Genomic DNA, 18,923 nt, shown 5'->3' on the forward strand with positions numbered 1-18,923 from the left:
CATCAAGGCATTTGTGTAAACAATAAATAGAAAAGAGGCCAATATACAGCGCCTGCGGCCCACTACATTGAAAATCTTTCATTTGTTCTCTCGCTATCAGTGCCATAACATATTTTTACTGTGGTGTTAGAGTGAAACCTTTGCAGCAGGACAACTAGGGGCCCCTACCCCCATATCTCCAATCATATTCCACAATCTGCAATGATTGACAGTATCAAATGCAGAGGATAAGTGCATGAAGGCCAGATGTAAAGAGCTCTTCATGGACTTAGTATATTTACTGGCAATCAGTGACAAGTTCAAGCATTGTTCAGTCTTTCCCATTCCCTGCTTGAAACCATATTGCATTTTTGAGAGCACATTATTTACAGAGGCCCACTCTTCTACCCTAGCCAAGAGGACCCTAACCAGTGCTTTTACTATGGCATCAATTGTAGATATTGGCCTATAACAGACCAGATCATTACTGTTCACTTTCTTAAAAATGGGAACCACCGTAGCATCTTTCCATGATGCGGGGGAAGGACCTAACATAGAGGCCCCAACAGTATTTGTTTGCAAAGGTGCCCAAAAACTAGGGTTATCTTTAAATAAGTCGGAAAAAAACATCCTGTCTGGCTGCTTGGAGGCGGATACCCTGAGTTACCGCTGCCTCCGCATCCCTTACAGAGATTAAAAGGCTCATCTGCAATGCTTGGTATATATCTTCAATCATCATCAGGGTTGAAAACTCTATGTGAGGGATTAAATATGCATGAATAATGTGAAGCCCAACCATCCCCTCAGATCAGGGAATCAATATTTTTCTGTGGGGACTTCTGAAAAAAACGGGCAGTTAATAACCTTCCAAAATCTTTTCAGATCCATCAGAGACCTATTGGTCAATAGATCCGACCAGGCCTCTCTTCTGAGATCGTCTTTCCTCTGGTCTATCACAACTTTATAATTCTTTCTGGATACCATAACTAGATCTTCATTACGGGGAATGATGTTCAGGGCTCTTTTCAACTCTTTACCAGCTTTTGCACAGTCACTATTGAACCATCGTTCTGGTTCCAAGATTTTGGTGGAACATCTGACTAGTAACGCTGATGAAATGGCTGCACAAAGTGATTAAAAAAAACTAGGGCAGCGGGCATGCCCCAGGAGTCAAGCAACTACCAATGAGGGCAATGTTCTCACTCATGATTTTAGACCCAAAGTCCTGTTGGTTTACCCGATCCCATTTTAGCCTAAGACGTTTATGCGTGTTATACTGAATGGGGGGAATTAGTTGGCTTCATGGTCCCTAACCGCAGGCTTAGGTTGAGATGTGCTACTGTAGTCACTGGCGAGTTACTGGATAGAAGAATAAAATCAATTGTGCTTTCATTCCCACCACCCACAAATGATGGTCAGTGTGCAATTATGAACACAATCAAATAAAGGAACCAAAACATAAGAAATTAAAATACTATTCAATGCACCCCTATAAGCTGAGTGGAAAAAATGGGTCATTGGCAGCTCATCCTTGTTTTCGACCCCACAGACATGTGATCAACTAAGATCACAAATTCTACAATTAAAATCACCAGAACCCAATAAACATAGCTGCTGTCAAGAAAGGGTTACCAAGCTAATTTCCTCATTTAACTTGTCAGCAACTTGGGAGTTGTGTTGTTCAAAGATATGATGCTAAATGTTAACAACTAAGAAGTCCACAGCACCTAGGCCCAAAAGTAAAAACAATTGGAGCCAGGGAAGCACAATAGGCATTTACCATTGAAAGCACCACATTCAAAAAAGATGATCACTGCCAGGCCACCCTTTGCCCTCTCTGAAATAGCAGAGACTGCAGGTGTACAGTAGGCACAAAAATGGGCGGAAAATCCGTTCCGCTCGCGGATTTTGCGGATTTTCGGGAAATCCGCAATCCGCGAGATTTGCGAATCTCCCGCAAAATCCGCAAATCCGCGAGCAGCGGATTTTGCTCGCACTGCTCGCACTGTTCGCGTGAGTTCGCGTGAGTTCGCGCCCCGCGAATAAGTGCAAAATTGCAGAAATACGATTTTAGCAAAACTGAAAGTAACTACTTACCAGGTTCAAAAGTTCAGGCTCATCATTAGTAGCCATTTCCTGTAGTGCTTCCTGAGGGGCCCCTCCAGAGTTCAGTTGCCAGTTGAAACTATTATGTGACCCTGCTCTGAACCTCAGAATAGTTACACATATGCCACAAAGGTCCTGAATTACAGCTAAGGGAGACAAGCAGGAGCCAGGCTGGAAGTTAAAATCCATTAATCAGCCCCTAATTCATTATTGTCAGTTGGGGCAGGGCAGGTGTTGTAACTAATTTTGCAACAATGAAAGCACTTAGCAAGTGCAAAAGATCACTAATCAGGGCGCACTAAGGAAGCAGGTGCCAGCTAAAAAAATATTCTGTGACACATTAATCAGCCCCAAATTAATTCAGGTCACTTGAGGCAGGGAAGGTGTGCTTTGCTTTGCCGAAAATAATGTACACTGGACAACCAGAGGGTGTGGTGATGAAACAGAGGGTGGCATGGGTGGGCCAGAGGGTGGCATGAGTAGTCAGAGAGTGGCAGTGGTGACAGAGAGTGGCAGTGATGAAGAAGAGTGTCCCAAACAGGCTGGACACGTAGAAACAACAAGTTCGCGAAACTTGCGACCCGACAGGTAAGTTCGCAATTTGCGAAAGTGTACAAAACCCTCGCGAACTGGCAGAAACACGGGCGAACACAAAAAAAAAAAATTCGCGGGAATTCGCGGATTTTGCGGATTGCGAATCCGCAAATCCGCAAAATTCGCGAACGCGAGATCCGCAAAATTCGCTCATGCTTACACAAAAACCATTTAGGTGTAAGTCATTGATAGCCCAGGTTTCTCGTAAGAAAATTATATCTTAGCCGGAAACAAAATCCACCCAATCCTCATTTCCCAACTTCATGCAAATTCCTGCAATGTTCCAGGACAAAACTGCAAAAGGGCAATCAAAAGTACCTTCCAAAGGCAATTCAATGGTAGTTGGATTCAATATAGGAGCTAGGAACATTTCCCAGGTCCAGAATCAGAATTCAATGCTAAATCGCAAGGTCGGGGGGGAAGGGTGACTAGGAATTACTGAAAGTCAATATTTTTTTTTCCAAAGTTGACAAGACATCAAATTGATTACTCACTGGTGACCCTGGGGGGAATATGTATGCAAGTGGTGCCACCGTATTTTTTTTTGTGGATGCTGGCATTGTACCCTGCCTTGTTAGAGATTCAGGGTAACAATAAAAACAGAGATAATACTCTGATTTGATGTCGTAAGTTGTCTTGATGTTGAAAAGCCATCAAAGGGGATCTTACACTCCCTGGAGATCTGAACTTGACAACTATTTTGTTGCTACTGGGTGAGCTTTTGCAAAAACCCATTGAAGAAACTCTTCTGGCTGTTATGTTATAATGAAGGAGCTCTGTACCATACCCCCAAGTCTCTTTTTAGGCCAGTGACTAGGGTCTTTACTCTATAAAGAAGTTCCTGCTCACATTTTTTAAAATTTGCTGTATAAATGCTCACCTAGATCACTCTGAATACCACTTGAAAGTTATGAGTCACCGGCCTCAGCATGTTTCCACAGAGTTTTTGTTGCACATTCTCCATTTTGAGGGTGCGAGCACATGTGTATAACAGGATCAATAGAGACAGTGGAGGGGGGTGTGGCCACCGAGATTACCGGAGTAGATGGCACCCCCATTTGCTGTAACCACATTATTTCTTACTCCAAAGGCGTTGCTACTATACTCCACGTTTAGGGCAGCAAAATCCCCCAATGCTGCAGATGGAGCTTCTGCGGCAAGGTCCCTCATTAAAGATATGATATTACGCAAGATCAGATTTTCCAAAGGAGGTGGCTGGGCCATTGGGCTTGTATTTTTTAAATAGACAATGAACTTCGTCTTTAGGCATTTATTCTTTTCCTCTACTTGACCTATCTCACTGGTAAGAGCACCCATCACTGTTGTCAGGTAATTTGTAATTTGGGGAGTTTTGGAGGAGCCCCTTGACAAGAGCTTTTCAGGCACAGAGCATTGGGATTTTTGTTTGCCCATATTCGTAACAAACCCAAGTAGATGGCAGGGTAAGGGGTGAAACATGAGAAATCGAAATTAAAAATAGATTCTCACCAAACTGGATGAGGTGAATGAAAACTGCTTATGCTGCTACTTCAAAGAGTCCTCTGCAGTAAAAGAAGAAAGAGAGTGGACCCAGCCCAGCCTGGGTGTGGCCCGAGCATTTACAAGTGTCCCTCTCCACAGTAGTCCATCGCCTGTTTTACAGCATTCTGGCCCCTCCTCCTCTGCGCAGGTGCTCCTGTTCTCCCTGGGAGACAGAGTTCTTCCACAGCAGAAACAGCAGTGTGTGCTTCAGACGGACCAGATTAACAATCAACAATTTACGGTGTTCTTGCCCCATTTCCTCTGCACAGGTGCTCTGGTGCATGCTGGAGGACACAGTCCCTCTCCTGCAGAAACAGCAGTGGGGGCCTTGGACTGCCCAGAGTAACAATCCCCTACAGCGGGAGTCCCTTGCCAGTTTTACAGCATTCTGGCCCCTCCTCCTCTGCACAGGTGATCTGGTGCACGCTGGGGGACCAAGTTCCACTCCTATAGAAAGAGCAGTGCATGCCTGAGATGGACCGGAGTAACAATGCTGCACTATGGGAACCCTGTGCCTGTTTTACGGTGTTCTTGCACTGTTTACTTTGCAAAGGTGCTCTGGTGCATGCTGGGGGAGGGAGTCCCTCGCCTGCGGATAGCAGAGGGGGCCTTGGAATGCCCAGAGTAACAATCCCGCACAGCGTGAGTACCTCGCCGGTTTTATAGCATTCTGGGACCCTCCTCCTCCACACAGGTGCTCTTGTGCACGCTGGGGGACCGAGTTCCACCCTTATAGAAACAGCGGTGCGGGCCTTGGGAATCCTAGAGTAGTAATCCCGCACTGCTGGAGTCCCTCACCAGTTTTACGGTGTTGTGGCCCCATCTCCTCTGCACAGCTGGTCTGGTGCATACTGGGGGATGGAGTCCCTCCCCTTCAGAAACAGCAGTGGGGGCATCAGACTGCCTGAAGTAACAATCCTGCACAGCGAGAGTCCCTCGCTGATTGTACAGCATTTTGGACCCTCCTCCGCAAATGTGGTCTGGTGCACGCTGGGGGATCGAGTTCCACCCCTGCGAAAACAGGGGTGCAGGCCTTGGTCAGCCTGGAGTAACAATCCCGCACTGCTGAAGTCCTTTGCCGGTTTTCTGTCTTTGTGGGCCCTCCTTCTCTGCACAGGTTTCCTCATGCATGCTGGGGGACTGAGTCCTACCCCAGCAGAAACAGCGGTGCAGGCCTCAATTGCACCGGAGTAACAATCCATTATCCAAAGCAGTAATAGGTACATAGGTGTAGACTTCTATTTTTCTTCAATATCTTCTGTGTGCCGTTTTCTAAATGAATATGTTTAGTGGATTTAAAAAAAATGCTTTCTCCACCATGCAAAACATTTGTGCTCATTTATAGAGGAGACTAAATATCTTCACCCTCACCAGGCAGGCTTTTGCCCCTCCCACTCTACCGAATGATCCTCCTCTCATTGGTGGATGACATGAGAGGCAAAGCAGATGAAGGTAGAACTCAGGCATTGGTTCTACTAGACCTATCCGTGGCATTTGATATGGTAGATCGTGGTAGATCATGGGATTCTGATTGACCAAATCAAAGAAGGTTTAGAAGAAACTGCCCTAGATTGGATGAAATCCTTTGTTAAAGACTGCATCCAGTCTGACCATCTCTCTCCCTATCCGTTAACTAACGTTTTTCTGTACTATGGGGTAACACAGGCATCTTCTCTCTCTCCCCATCTCTTCAATCTTTATATCCGCTACTTGATAAATACGCTCCAGCAGATAAAGGCAAAAATATATATTAACGCTGAAGACATGCAGCTGATCTTCACCATCCATGATATTTTAAACATAAAGGAGTTCTTCCAGAAAACCCTGCTATATATCAGAGACTGGATGAATAGCAATCAACTAAAACTCAGCTCTGATAAGACAGAGATTGTCATAACAAACAACAAGATAAGCCATTGGAACCCCGCTTATTGGCCAATAGTGATAGGCTCTCCTCCCAGCTGTAAAAAGCCTATGTTTCCATATTGACAAGAACCTCTCCATGAAAACCCATATAAGCACTGTAACGTCATCATGGTTCTTTCGATTAAGGATAATTAAGCAAATCATAAAATTCTTCTCTATGGATGCAACTGCCCAAATTAACACTTCATTAGTCATATCTAGAATTGACCATGCATACGCCCTCTACCTAAAGGCCTCAATCATAGACTTCAAGAGGCGCAAAATCAAGCAGCAAGAATCATATTCCAACAACCAAAGCACTGCCATACCAAGCCACGAATGAAGAAGCTACACTGGCTCCCAGTGACTCAACAGACCATATTCGAAACGTAATGTATAATCTTTGAATCACTCCACAACAAAAGCCCAAAATACATATCTGAAAGAATCCAGAGAAACACCATGAGGTGCAATCTCGGGTCAGCCCAAATGAACCTTTTAATGGTACTGAGATTCAAATGCAAGGGGTTGGAAGGAAGCAGGTTCTCAGTCCTGGATCTCCAGGTCTGGAACGCACTCCCAAGCGCATCAGACTAGCAGAAAACAACATGTGCTTTAGGGGGATGCTCAAAACGGGTCTATTTTCCCAAAACTTATAGCTATTTCCTGGCCAGATGGCAGCCTCTTAACCCAGCACCAAGAGACCTGTTGGTGAATGTGCGCATTATTAAATGGATATAACATAACATGTCAATTTCTCTAGTGTGACAAATAGCCCAGGGCTTGGTGATTTATCTGAGCCAAACAATGACTTTAATGATTTGATCTGATTTAGGCTGTGATGAGCGTATGCACACAGGGATAATATGTCAAATATGGTTTGGAGTATTCTTTATTAGTATCTTCTTTAATCAATGTTCTAAATGGCTAGCGGTTGAATGATTGGCCTAAAGTTCTTTGAGGCAATTTTCTGTTTGACTTGGTTCATAACTAGAATTTGAAAACAAAAAAGTTTAGACTTAGGACTGTGTGGAATTTCACTGCTCTATGTGGATTGAAAATTTGCAGGAAAGTACAAAAATGTGAATACTTGTGCTAGACAGGCACATGTGTTCAGTGCTGTCTCAGCCATAGTTCAAAACACTATATGGTCTCACGTGACATATGTAAATGACTAAAAATTATTTGCATATGCCATATGACACCGTATAGTTTTTCTGTAATACCACTGAGGGAGAAATTCCTAGTTGTATACAAGAAGGCAGTGATTTCAGCTATTTGTGCAGTTGTCACCTAAAACTTTATTGTGTGTACATAGCGCCTTGAAGTTTCAATCTTCACAAATTCTCTTTGCAATGCAGGGCAAGCTGCATAGTATTCTTTCTTAGCTCTGCAAACTGCCCAGAACTGTCTATAATGTAAGACAATTCTATAGGTGTTGTCTGGATTTAACACTGGGGAAAGGGACATGTTCATAGTTGAGTGACAAGGCACTGTCGCAACCTGATACTGCAATTGATCCAGGTTAACACATGATATTGTACTTCGCTTCTGGCTTTATTAGATATTGAACATGCATCTGTGCTCAGTTTGTAGGAGAATCACTTGTAGACAGAGTATTTATACCACCCTACTTACATAGGATGACATTTGTTTACAACACCGTAGCCTGTTTTTAAACCCACTTACACACATATTTTCCACTGAGATCCTCAGGCACTAAGGTGGAAAAAGTTTCCATTATAATCTTCACCCCGCAAGGTGTGTCCCTTATAAAGGATTGACGCTATTCACCTTCAGGGAAAATGATGTCATAGGTATCAGACAAATGGGATCACACTACAGGCTTTATTTTGTGCAATCTCTTCACCTTTATTTGTATTTTTATTTCATAGACCATAGCAAAAAAATTGACATATCTGTCCAGTGTTTCTACCTGTATGTACCCTGCAGCTGGAGTCACCACTAGATGCTCTTTCAGAGGCTGGCAAGCTATATCTTCTTCCGCCGCGCTTTCCAGAAGTGCTACTGCCCATGTCCCGTTCTACAGATGGATTCACAGTTTTTGAGGCACACCTCTTTCCCTTTGTCAGTCCAGTCACTTTCGTTATGTTAGAAGAAGCTTTTGATTCAGAACTTGTGTTCCTCATTTTTAACCCTAACATCTGCTTCACGTAAGTGCTCGTTCTCACTCTTTGGTCTGCCGTACTCGTCTTTTCGAAAATACTCAGTTTGTCCGCTCCACAACCATTCTGTTCATCGATATTCTTCAGAGTCCTGCAGAGAAAGGGAAGAAGACCTATCAATATACTGATACCAACCTGGATTTTTGGGATTTTTTCACTGTCCCTAAAATTGAATCCAAACATCCCACTCTCTTGTTTAACTTTTTTTCTTTTTGCTGGTTATGCGGAGGATTCGCATTCTCCAAACATTCAGACTCATTTCTCGTTTCAAGTCACAAGCACCTAGGTATCTTGAGTTACTGAGGTATACACTTTTAAAATAATATAAGGTAGTTCACATTCATGATCTTGCATGGGAACAGCAGCTCAATGCTGCCATAGGGAAACAACAGTTACAACGCAACAGTTACAAAGGACTACTTTTACAACGCAACCACTACAACGCAGGATCCTTTACAACGCATGCCTTTACAACGCATGACATTACATAGCAGATGCTCTTACAACGCATGCCATTACAACGTAAGTCTAGGTAAGTTTATCTTTTCAATACATTTATTTAATTTGGGTTTTGGGGTACAGGGGTATTTTTAGGGTTCAGGGCTAGGTTTGGGTTATGGGGTACAGGGGTATTTTTAGGGTTCAGGGCTAGGTTTGGGTTATGGGGTACAGGGGTATTTTTAGGGTTTAGGGCTAGGTTTGGGTTATGGGGTACAGTGATATTTTTAGGGTTCAGGGCTAGGTTTGGGTTTTGGGGTACAGGGGTATTTTTAGGGTTCAGGGCTAGGTTTGGGTTATGGGGTACAGGGGTATTTTTAGGGTTCCGGGCTAAGTTTGGGTTTTGGGGTACTTGGGTATTTTTAGGGTTCAGGGCTAGGTTTGGGTTATGGGGTACAGGGGTATTTTTAGGGTTCAGGGCTAGGTTTGGGTTATGGGGTACAGGGGTATTTTTAGGGTTCAGGGCTAGGTTTGGGTTTTGGGGTACAGAGGTAATTTTAGGGTTTAGGGCTAGGTTTGGGTTATGGGGTACAGGGGTATTTTTAGGGTTCAGGGCTAGGTTTGTGTTTTGGGATACATGGGTAGCTTTAGAAATTAGGGATAGGTTTTGGGTACAGGGGTATTTTAAGGGTTTAGTTAATTAAATATTTATTAATTACAATTTTTAAAAAAAAGATATACTTACCTATACTTAGGTTGTAATGGCATGCGTTGTAATAGCATCTGCTATGTAATGACATGCGTTGTAAAGGCATTTGTTGTAAAGGATCCTGCGTTGTTAAAATCGCGTTGTGATGGTATGCGATGTAAAAGTATGCGTTTTAACGTCATACATCCCTGCCATATGGCCAGTAATTCTGCTTTCCTTCTAATGTTACCAAGAACTATCAAGTTGATGGTTTCAAAGTTACCAAATCAACCACGAAGAAGCTCTATGCTCATTTGGTATTTTTTTCTCAGTACCACTGGGAATGCCACAAAAGAGGGTGTTCCATGCGTAGAAGTACATATACTAGCAAATATAGTCCTGTGGTACAGTCCTCTATGGGTGATACCATACAAAGAAGAACACAAATTGCTAACATTCTGAGGTTATCTTCAGGTGTAGTCTGTAGATAGTTTAGTTCTGAAATCAACCGAAAATGGGAACTCATCTTGCTTTGTGGGGGCTTTGCTCATAATTAAATTACTAGCCTGTGGACTCAGTGTTAGCATTGGAGCAGGTACATCTGCTGCAACAGCATCTAACATACACGTCCTTATCGTCTGAAATACATATTGTGGAAGTTGTCTATAGACCGTCAGTAATTAATTGAATACATGTCTTAGTTCTGGGGAATTCGAATTTCTTGAATCTGCATGAGGAGTATACCCAGCAAAGTGAGACCAGGTGACTCCTCAAAATCTTCAGGGACCCATTCTAACAGTTTCAAGTACATGTGCTATGCTTCATTGAAACACCATTTGATGTTGTTCAAAGCCTATTTGGGATTTCCAGTCTTTAATATGGTTCATAGTTTTGAGGCTTAGGGGCAGCTTTATAGGTAAAAGTATTGTGTTCAAATCTAGAAGATAAAACTCCACACATATGTAACATATGTATAGTTCTTGTAACTACTAGAATTACTTCACTCAGGTCTTGGGGAACCCTTGCTTCATGAGATACTGCATCAACAGTTTGTCTTATAATAACAGGTAAAGACGCCATTTAAACACAGATTCAGACTAAGATTAAAAATGCAATCAACTAGTGAACACCCTATACTAGTCAAGCTTAACAAATCCTTCACCAGAGAGGGAGATCCTGTCTGACCTGAAAAAAGAAACCATTATTACGACCAATGTTTCTGCATTAGTAATTATTGATAGTATCTAGTGTATGTCTCTAAGATGTACTCATAGCTCTATTCCATATTTAGTGTCATGATCCGTCAAATATGGCCAAGGTTTCGAAACCCAGGATTCACTGGAAAGTGCATGCTTAGCCAACTTCAAAAACCCCAGCCTGGACATCATGCAGACTGTTACCATTGACTCAGCACTTGAAGACAGTGTGAATATCGCATCAATCCCTTCAGTGATTCTGCAGGCTTATTTTCTTTGCCTTCACTGAGAATGTTTGCAGTACAAAACTCAAGCAAAGCTTCCAACAGAAAGCGGAAGATGTGTCTTCCCAAAGGTGTGTCCGTCAGATTTAAGTACATTTTTCCGATTATTTTGAAAATTCTAGACCTTGTGATGAATAGTGTAAAATGCAAGAATGAGCAAATGAATTCTGTTGCACATTATAATCACATGAATACATATATATGAGAAATTGCTGTACTATCAACCTTTAATAAAACAAACCTCTTAATTATATACAGGTGCATTTACCGCTAAATGTAGTATATTTGAAATAACATGGTGGGCACATAAGCAGAAAACACAATGCACATGATAGTAATGGGCCACAATAGTTGTCATTCAGAATGACAAGCAACCCAGTAAGTGAGGATCTGTAACAACATGAAACTCAACGATCAATTAAGAGAGAGAAGTATATCACACCCATCATAAATACATAATGGTAGTCCTTAAGGCTCACAGATCTTGAAACTAGATCTCAGTAAGCGATACAACTAGAACTGCGCTTTAATTGCTGCCACATTTTTTACATGTGCGATTAAATTGACACACATCGATTTGAGATTACATCTGCAGAAACATTCCAAAACAACATTACTGATATGCGAATATGTGTGCCAGGAGTGCTAAAAGTAAGTGACAGCATCTTGTCTTATGCCTGAACTACTAAGAACAATAAACAACAGAAAACTACTCCTACAAAAGTCAAAGAAAGTTGGTTGAGACAAGTGTAGGTATAAGCTCCTAAAATCAAAGTTGAGATTTGCCGTGTTCATAAGACTTGGAATAAATGCAGATTCCCTAATGGTCTTAAATGGTTGCAGCCTCCCGCCACCATATTATCTCAGAATTCATGTTTTTTGGGGTATGGTGGCATGCTATGTCTATTTTATACCTATGTTAACAACCATCATGGTCTCGCTGCAAGAACTCAAAAGGAAAAAGCCATGGTAATGTGGTCAGGAAAAGATGGAGGCCTTCAAGTGCACGAGGAAGGCCTCCTCACCAAGGATAACAAACCAAACTTGATGCTAGACATCAGTTGTGCTGAAATCATATAAATCACGAAACAGTACTCCGGTGTTGTATGCTATTTGACCCTTCACCCAAACCAAGCAGAAATGAAATGTGAGGACATGACATGACCATCATATAGGGGTGAAGGCACTTCCACCTCTACCTTAAAGGGTATCCATTCACTGTAGTCACTGACCATAACTCACTGATGCCACGTTCCTAGGATGCTCTGTAAATCCACTTTGTGAGTTAAATAGCATGAATACCCATTTCTAGTGAAGATTTGTCCCTCTGCAGTTGGCCAAATGACAATTTGTCATGAAACCTCAACTCATCACTCTAAAAGGACTTCAGGAAATTGAATGGAAAAGTCTGAGCCACTCAAGAGGATGAGAGCCTCCAAACAGTGAATCCAGCTCAGCAGCAGAATCAGTGGAACCTTTAGTGTAGTATTTTCAAAGAACTTTGGAGTTCTAACATCATGTGATCATGTCCATTAAACCAGAACTTCAGGCGACTAGAATTTGTAACTGTGCACTGGCATATGGGAACATCAAAGGCAGTTTGAAAGAAAATATAGGCGTTGTGGATCTAGCAATTGAAAACTATATAATAATGTGACTTAAATACCAGGCCTTTCGGCAAGGAAGAGGCCTGAAAATATGGGTGACATGTCCTGGCAGCTGGCACATGTGGACCACTTTAAAGTGTCTTATTTATAGAAATCAATGACAAGTAATACACATACACTTAGATCAATTTTTTCTCGGATGGCAGTGACAAAGTTAGAAAGGTTCTGAGTCACACTGCATAATTTGTAGATCAATAGGCCGATAGTGGGTTAGTGGACCATCAAATAACAGTATTGCTGTGACCTCAGACTAACAGACAAGTTGATGCTGATACTAAATAAATGAACTGGAAGAAACTAAAATGGCAGTTGTACAAATCCCACAGGAGTACCAATCTACTCCAACACACCCCTGAACCTCTTTTAAATCGGTACCTGTACTGCCATCTGTGTGAAGGAAGAAGGGCACCCAAGGTCTGTGGTGTGTCTTAGCACTGCCTTGCAACATGCCCCACACAGAATATCTGGACCAGGCAAAGGAGCCGCCAGAAGTAATGAAAAGTTACAGTGTAGAGCATACAGCTTTCTTTTGGAAGACAAATGGGTTGCCAGTCTTCAGGGTGTGAACTCCACCTCAATAGCTTAATGGCTATAATGAGGAGGGCGGCTCAGGGGGAGGAAAGTTTTAAAGTAGCTACTATTTTGATAGCATGGCTCTTCATTGACCAAAAAGAGTTTCAGTAATTGATGTAATCCTTTTAGCCATCCCAGGGAGTTTTTGAGCTGTCCCTATTCAAAATAATACAGATAATCCAGGTGACATAGCGAACCGTAAGAGTACTCTCTCAAAGTTCCTCTTTTTGAGTTTTTTGTCCCTTGGTTTTGATCTTAGCTTTGGGGTCAGCACTTTGTCAACTGATGAATTATGACTGGTTTTTAATATATGTACTCTGTTATGTAAATGTAAATGTATGTATACATGTTTTTCAATATCAGGAACAAACGTTCAAACCTTGTGAAGGTAAATCTAGATTTTAAATTGAGTAACCCATAGCATCATAAGCACTTTAATGATTTGTCAACATCCAATTGTTATTTAAAGGAGGTGAAGGTAACAACTGTGTATAAAAATTAACTCTCAGTATATTCATTTTTAGGCCTTGCTAAACAGAGGGAAGACCTTTATCTGTGGTGGTGTCCTAGTTGCTGAAAAGTGGGTGCTTACTGCAGCTCATTGCCTGATAAAGACTCCTGCCAATGAGCTTGTCGTAGTACTTGGTACGTCCCAATCTATTCTTTTTTAATGTATGATATACTATATTGTAAAGTATCATATTACCTTTGACCACTTTAGAACACTCTGGTTCAGAGTTTGTTTAATTACTCAAGATCTAGGAATTTTAGAATCCAACTGGATGTAAGCTATTATTCTCCTCTCTGGACCATTATTCCTACACTGTGTACACAGAGTCGCATGACAAATTCATGGTTTGTTCCTAACTGAAGTTAGGGCTTTGGTGTGTCTAATGTCCTTAATGTCCAGCGTTCGTTCACGTGTTTCTGCTGCTCAAAGCAATACTGGAGAGAAGTAGTGGCTGCTGTGTGGGCGTTGTGGTGCGGCAGGGTGGGGGCTGGGGTGATGTGAATAACGGGGGTGGGGGACGGTGAGAAAAAGAATATCATACATTTTAAGAGAAAAAGAAGAAAAAGTACCTTCTGCCTGCCGCACGACGCTCCTCTGCGTGTCCTCTTCTCGCAGCAGCACAGACTCCCAGCCTCCCCTGTGGCCAATCTTGATGCCTTTTTCATGTTAAAAAGCAGTCTCATGATTGACCTGAGCATTGGGAATTTTTGCTCCCAGAGAGACTGGGAGCCTGTGCTTTGCTGTCTCTAACCCAACAATGCAGCTGGGTTGGAGACAGCTCAGTACGCATGTGGGTTTGGCCAGCCTGAGACGGCCGGCCAAACCCACATTCACACTGATAGCAGTGCTGCCCACCAGTCCCTCTCCTGACTGTCCCGCTCCAGGATGCAGCACCTACAAGTTTGAAAAATAAAATGATAATAAGCTTGTTTTAATATTGTTTTATTTTCCAGGTTTTGAGGGTGGCGTGGGGGCAACGGTCCTCCTCTGCCATAGGGGAGGAGCTGCTTTTCTGGAGAGTCACATAAGAGTGGGCAGCTACAAATTCTTAAATATCGTGTTGGGGAGGGTTTTCTTGGTATCTACTTCCTTTTCCCAGTATGTCTTTTGCATGAATCATAGTCTGAGCTTGATCCTTATTTCAACTGAAGTGAGATGAAGTGATGTCAGCTGCCCTGGTCTTTGCAGCTCGTCAGCAAGTTTTTTGGGGAGCCAGGATATATTATGTCACAGTGAACCAAGTGTGCAGTAAAAATATCAGCTTCAAGGGATGTTCTTTCATTGACTTAGTCCTTGCAATAGTGTATTTGCAGAACAGTAGATATATGCACCTAATTCTCTGCATGTCTTTATGTATATCCATATAAATCTTATTTGTTTGTTGGAAAGGTGCCCTTGAAGAATAGATATGTTGTCACGTTTTAGATCCACATTTGGTCTGTGAACATTCATGTACTGGAAGTGTTGATGACCTCCTGAAAGTAAGCATAAAGTGCACATGATTCACCTTTTGCTTGGTCACTGTAATTATTTAACAATAAGAGTCTCATATGAGAAGCATAACCAATTACAGTACAAAATGGCAGGTTCCTGAGGCTGTACAGCTGGGCACTGTTATGGGTAATCATCATTCAGTTCACTAAGAAAGGCAAGCAGGTGATACCACTCACCACCCATCCACCACTCCACATGTCACAATGCTCCCATTTTCTGGGCAAGATCTGGAAGGGCCTTGATAGTCCGTTTTTGGTAAAACAGACAAATCCGATGTAGGTATTTGTTCCAGAAAATGGCCCTAAAATGCACAATAATATACGCATGGGAAAGAGGGTGGGTGCACACTGCCTCACATCCCAGCACTCTGTTTGCTGCAATGCATCTTAATAAATGCAGTGCATGATAACACTTACTTCAGTGTCAGGCTTTAGTTTTTCACCCTTGCTGGTGCAGCCAATGCTGTTTATCTCTAGACACGTGTTTCAGGATAGTTATCCTTCTTCAGTAGAGAGCAACACATTCTTATTTGGGGGTGCTGGAAATGCTGCCCAAAGTCTTCTCGTAATAGACACATCTCCAATATTTTAATTAAAATAATGCAATGCTCACTTAATCATTTAGACCATTACATCATATATAATTTTCAATTTAGTCAAGTTACAACTGTTTAAACATTTATTTTCAGGAAATAATGTAATACTGTACTTCTGTGTGACTAAATATCCACACAGTCAAGATCATGATCGAGAACTTTAAGATATGTTTTAAACCTACTATTTTACTGTGTTGGATATTCCATCTTTGTAGTATATTTCAACCTAATTTTTCATAATGAACTTCATTGATTATGACCTCTGCTATGGATTGGACCTGCTAACCAGTGTGATGTGAATTGTGTGTTCTGCTAATACATTGTGCCTCCCACTCCAAGTGCAGCACCTGCTATCTGGCTTGGACTCCTACGGCTGATATCGGACACTAATAATACTATTAATAAATAGCCCATCACAGGGCAGAAATTAAAGGGTAGTTATCCATGCCTGCTGCGTCCAAGTGAGTTATGTAGAATATGTGCCCCTATATGAAATGAATCCCATGCAGCTTATGTAGGTTGCATTGACCCCTGATTACCATGTAGAAAGTCCCATCTTTCACAAAGATAAATAGAAATTAATTCTCAATTTGAATCACAGGACAGTGGCTGCAGTTAATATCAAAATCAATTCCAAAATGTAATTTGATCTGAAAAGATCAAATCTGCATTCAGATTTAAAGATGAATTGGCACCCTGTGACCAATCCAGGGAAACACAATGAAAAACAAACATCTACTGAAAGTCAGTTTTGAATAAATAAATGTGTCTCCTACTACAATACTCTGATTTGATACGAAAGATCAAATATAGTAATACATGTTTACGTTTTCATATTACTATGGCTCCCATCAGTTCCAAAAAGAGAGCCCATTTAACATCTGTTCTGATCTCCAGTCTGAATGTGCCCAGACTAGTCTCGGTTCTAATTCACTGAGGGTACATTGCCTAGCAATAAAACCATGTAGCAGTTGGCATTGGGTAGGGCATGTCTCCTGAATGTAAATGGGCATATGCCCTTGCCCTAAGTGCCAGAATGCATGTGAACCTGGTATCCCTTCTATTTTGCCTGTGGGTTAGCACTAATCTAGAGTGCATGCCGAGGTCTGTTCATGATAATGCAAGATTCTGAATACGACCTGAAATGGTGCACCTAGGTTGACTTCACAGACAGCATTGGACTCCTGTTCATGCTTCAGGTCCATCACATAAAGTAGTAGTGTGTAGTTCCTACAAACCTATATAGGATCTGCACATTTAGACAGCATAGACTGTGGGATTGGTGTCCAGACTAATTCCAGACACCCCCACCAGGTATGTTTGCTTTTATACCAGCGAGCTTACAGTGCCACTAGAAACACCTCTTACCAAGGAGAGAATAGTTCTTGGCAACTCTCAATCATGACATCTCTGTCCCATCAGGGATCGTGGAAACAGTGCAGCACCTTCTGCTCAGTCATTCATGCTCACTTTTTCTCAGAGAGATACACAGAATAAACAAGCCTGCCCAGCATAAATATACCAGCTACATTTGGACACTGCTCAGAGGACGGACATCCATTCATTTGTGAAGAAAGAAGAAAAACACATAGGAAGACCATAAATAAATATGTAGAGAATTCCAGAGGCAATTGAAAACAATACAAACAATAAGGAAAAAAGATAGAAGATGAAGAAATAGCAAAAGAAGTAAAGAGCAGAGAAGAATGACATTGAAAATTAATGATATGGAAAAGAAATAGAGCGGAAAAGGTAGCGCGAGAGGTATAGAAAGAAAATGATACAATTAAAAAGATGGGGTGAAGAAATGGAAGGGTACAAGTCACTAAACAATGGTGAAACACAGAATTAAACGTAGGATGATTGAGAGATGGTGTAAAGGCATGGGGTTAGAGATAGAGGTAACAGAGGTATATGGATTGAGTGCCCCAGGAGAGAGTCAGAGTGTCCTCAGCAAGATTTCTATTTGAAAAATTGACACAGTAAAATATGGGCACCCTTCGTGGGTCCAGAATGGCCAAATACATGCCATGTTTTCAAAATAACCATTGACAATTTAGATGCGTTCATTAAGATTCAATATATGCAGGTGTCCTTTTATGTGAAGGGCCTGTATATGTGGGATGGATCTGGTCCCCCTGAACAAACTACTTTAAGTCTGTGTGAAACATTAGTGTAAGATCAGTGGCACATGGTCCAGTCAATCACATAACATAATGACACATTCACAGCCATCATAATGTACAAGCCTTCTCCTTGTATATCCTCATAGAGAACTTTGATTAATTTTTTTGACAGCTATTCGTAGTGGGCTAGCCAATACAGCCCTCAAAGTCATTGCATTCACTTATGTTGCTGTTTTACTAGTGATTTAATTGTATATAAAAGTCTTCTATTTACACCATAGAAATACAAAATATTTGTAAAGGAGACCAGAATAAATTACAGGCTGATCAAGCACTCAAATTGCAGACCGCTACAATGTTACAAGGCAGCTTAAATACTTCATAACTTTAAAAGAAGACAGAAAAAATGCAGCATGTGGCATGGCACCCAAAGTGGAGACAAAATTAGAAGACACTATAAAACTATAACATAAAAAAATAACTACAATGAAAAAAACTCACTAGGAACCAGGTTGATCACTGAAGAGAAAGGAACTATTTTTAGGTGGATGTGAACAATTTGCACATGCTTTTCATTCCCTCAAATTAAAGGGGAACAATGGGTAAAGGGGACTGACCCATTGATCCATGCTGTACGCTGTGGTGGGTGGTTGTATGACTAAACAAGTACCACCTAAATAACGAATGTCTAAACCACGAAGGCTAAACCACTAGCAAAGCCAAACCACTACGTTCTGTACAATGAATTACTAAACCACAAAAATATATAATTTTTCATATTGCCAGAATCTACTTCTACGTTTAAAAAATCTCATGTTTGAATTAAACAAGACTTTTAAATTAAACAATTTTATTTCAATAATCTTTAAATTATCATTCTAATAATCGTTTATTTCAAATACTGATGAATTTACAAAAATACTGCTCTCACGTAATTTTTTTTAAATGGATTGCAGTACATATTTTTTTTGTAAAAATAATTCACTTAAATGAAACAGAATAAACGACCACCGCCATTTTGTAACCATTTCAACTTTGACAACCAGAGAGAACAGTCGAG

At 41.4% G+C, this 18,923-nt stretch overlaps 1 protein-coding gene across 1 annotated transcript in view; it reads left to right on the forward strand.

Moving 5' to 3' along the window:
• F7 (coagulation factor VII) overlaps positions 1–18,923 on the forward strand; it is a 236,896-nt gene that overhangs the window by 185,399 nt on the left and 32,574 nt on the right. The window contains exon 7 of the mRNA XM_086934404.1: positions 13,662–13,782. Within this exon, the coding sequence (XP_086790530.1) occupies positions 13,662–13,782 (121 nt within the window). The remainder of the gene's footprint in view (positions 1–13,661; positions 13,783–18,923) is intronic.

This window comes from Lissotriton vulgaris, chromosome 8 (genome assembly GCF_964263255.1).
Source record: "Lissotriton vulgaris chromosome 8, aLisVul1.2, whole genome shotgun sequence".
Lineage (NCBI taxonomy): Eukaryota > Metazoa > Chordata > Amphibia > Caudata > Salamandridae > Lissotriton > Lissotriton vulgaris.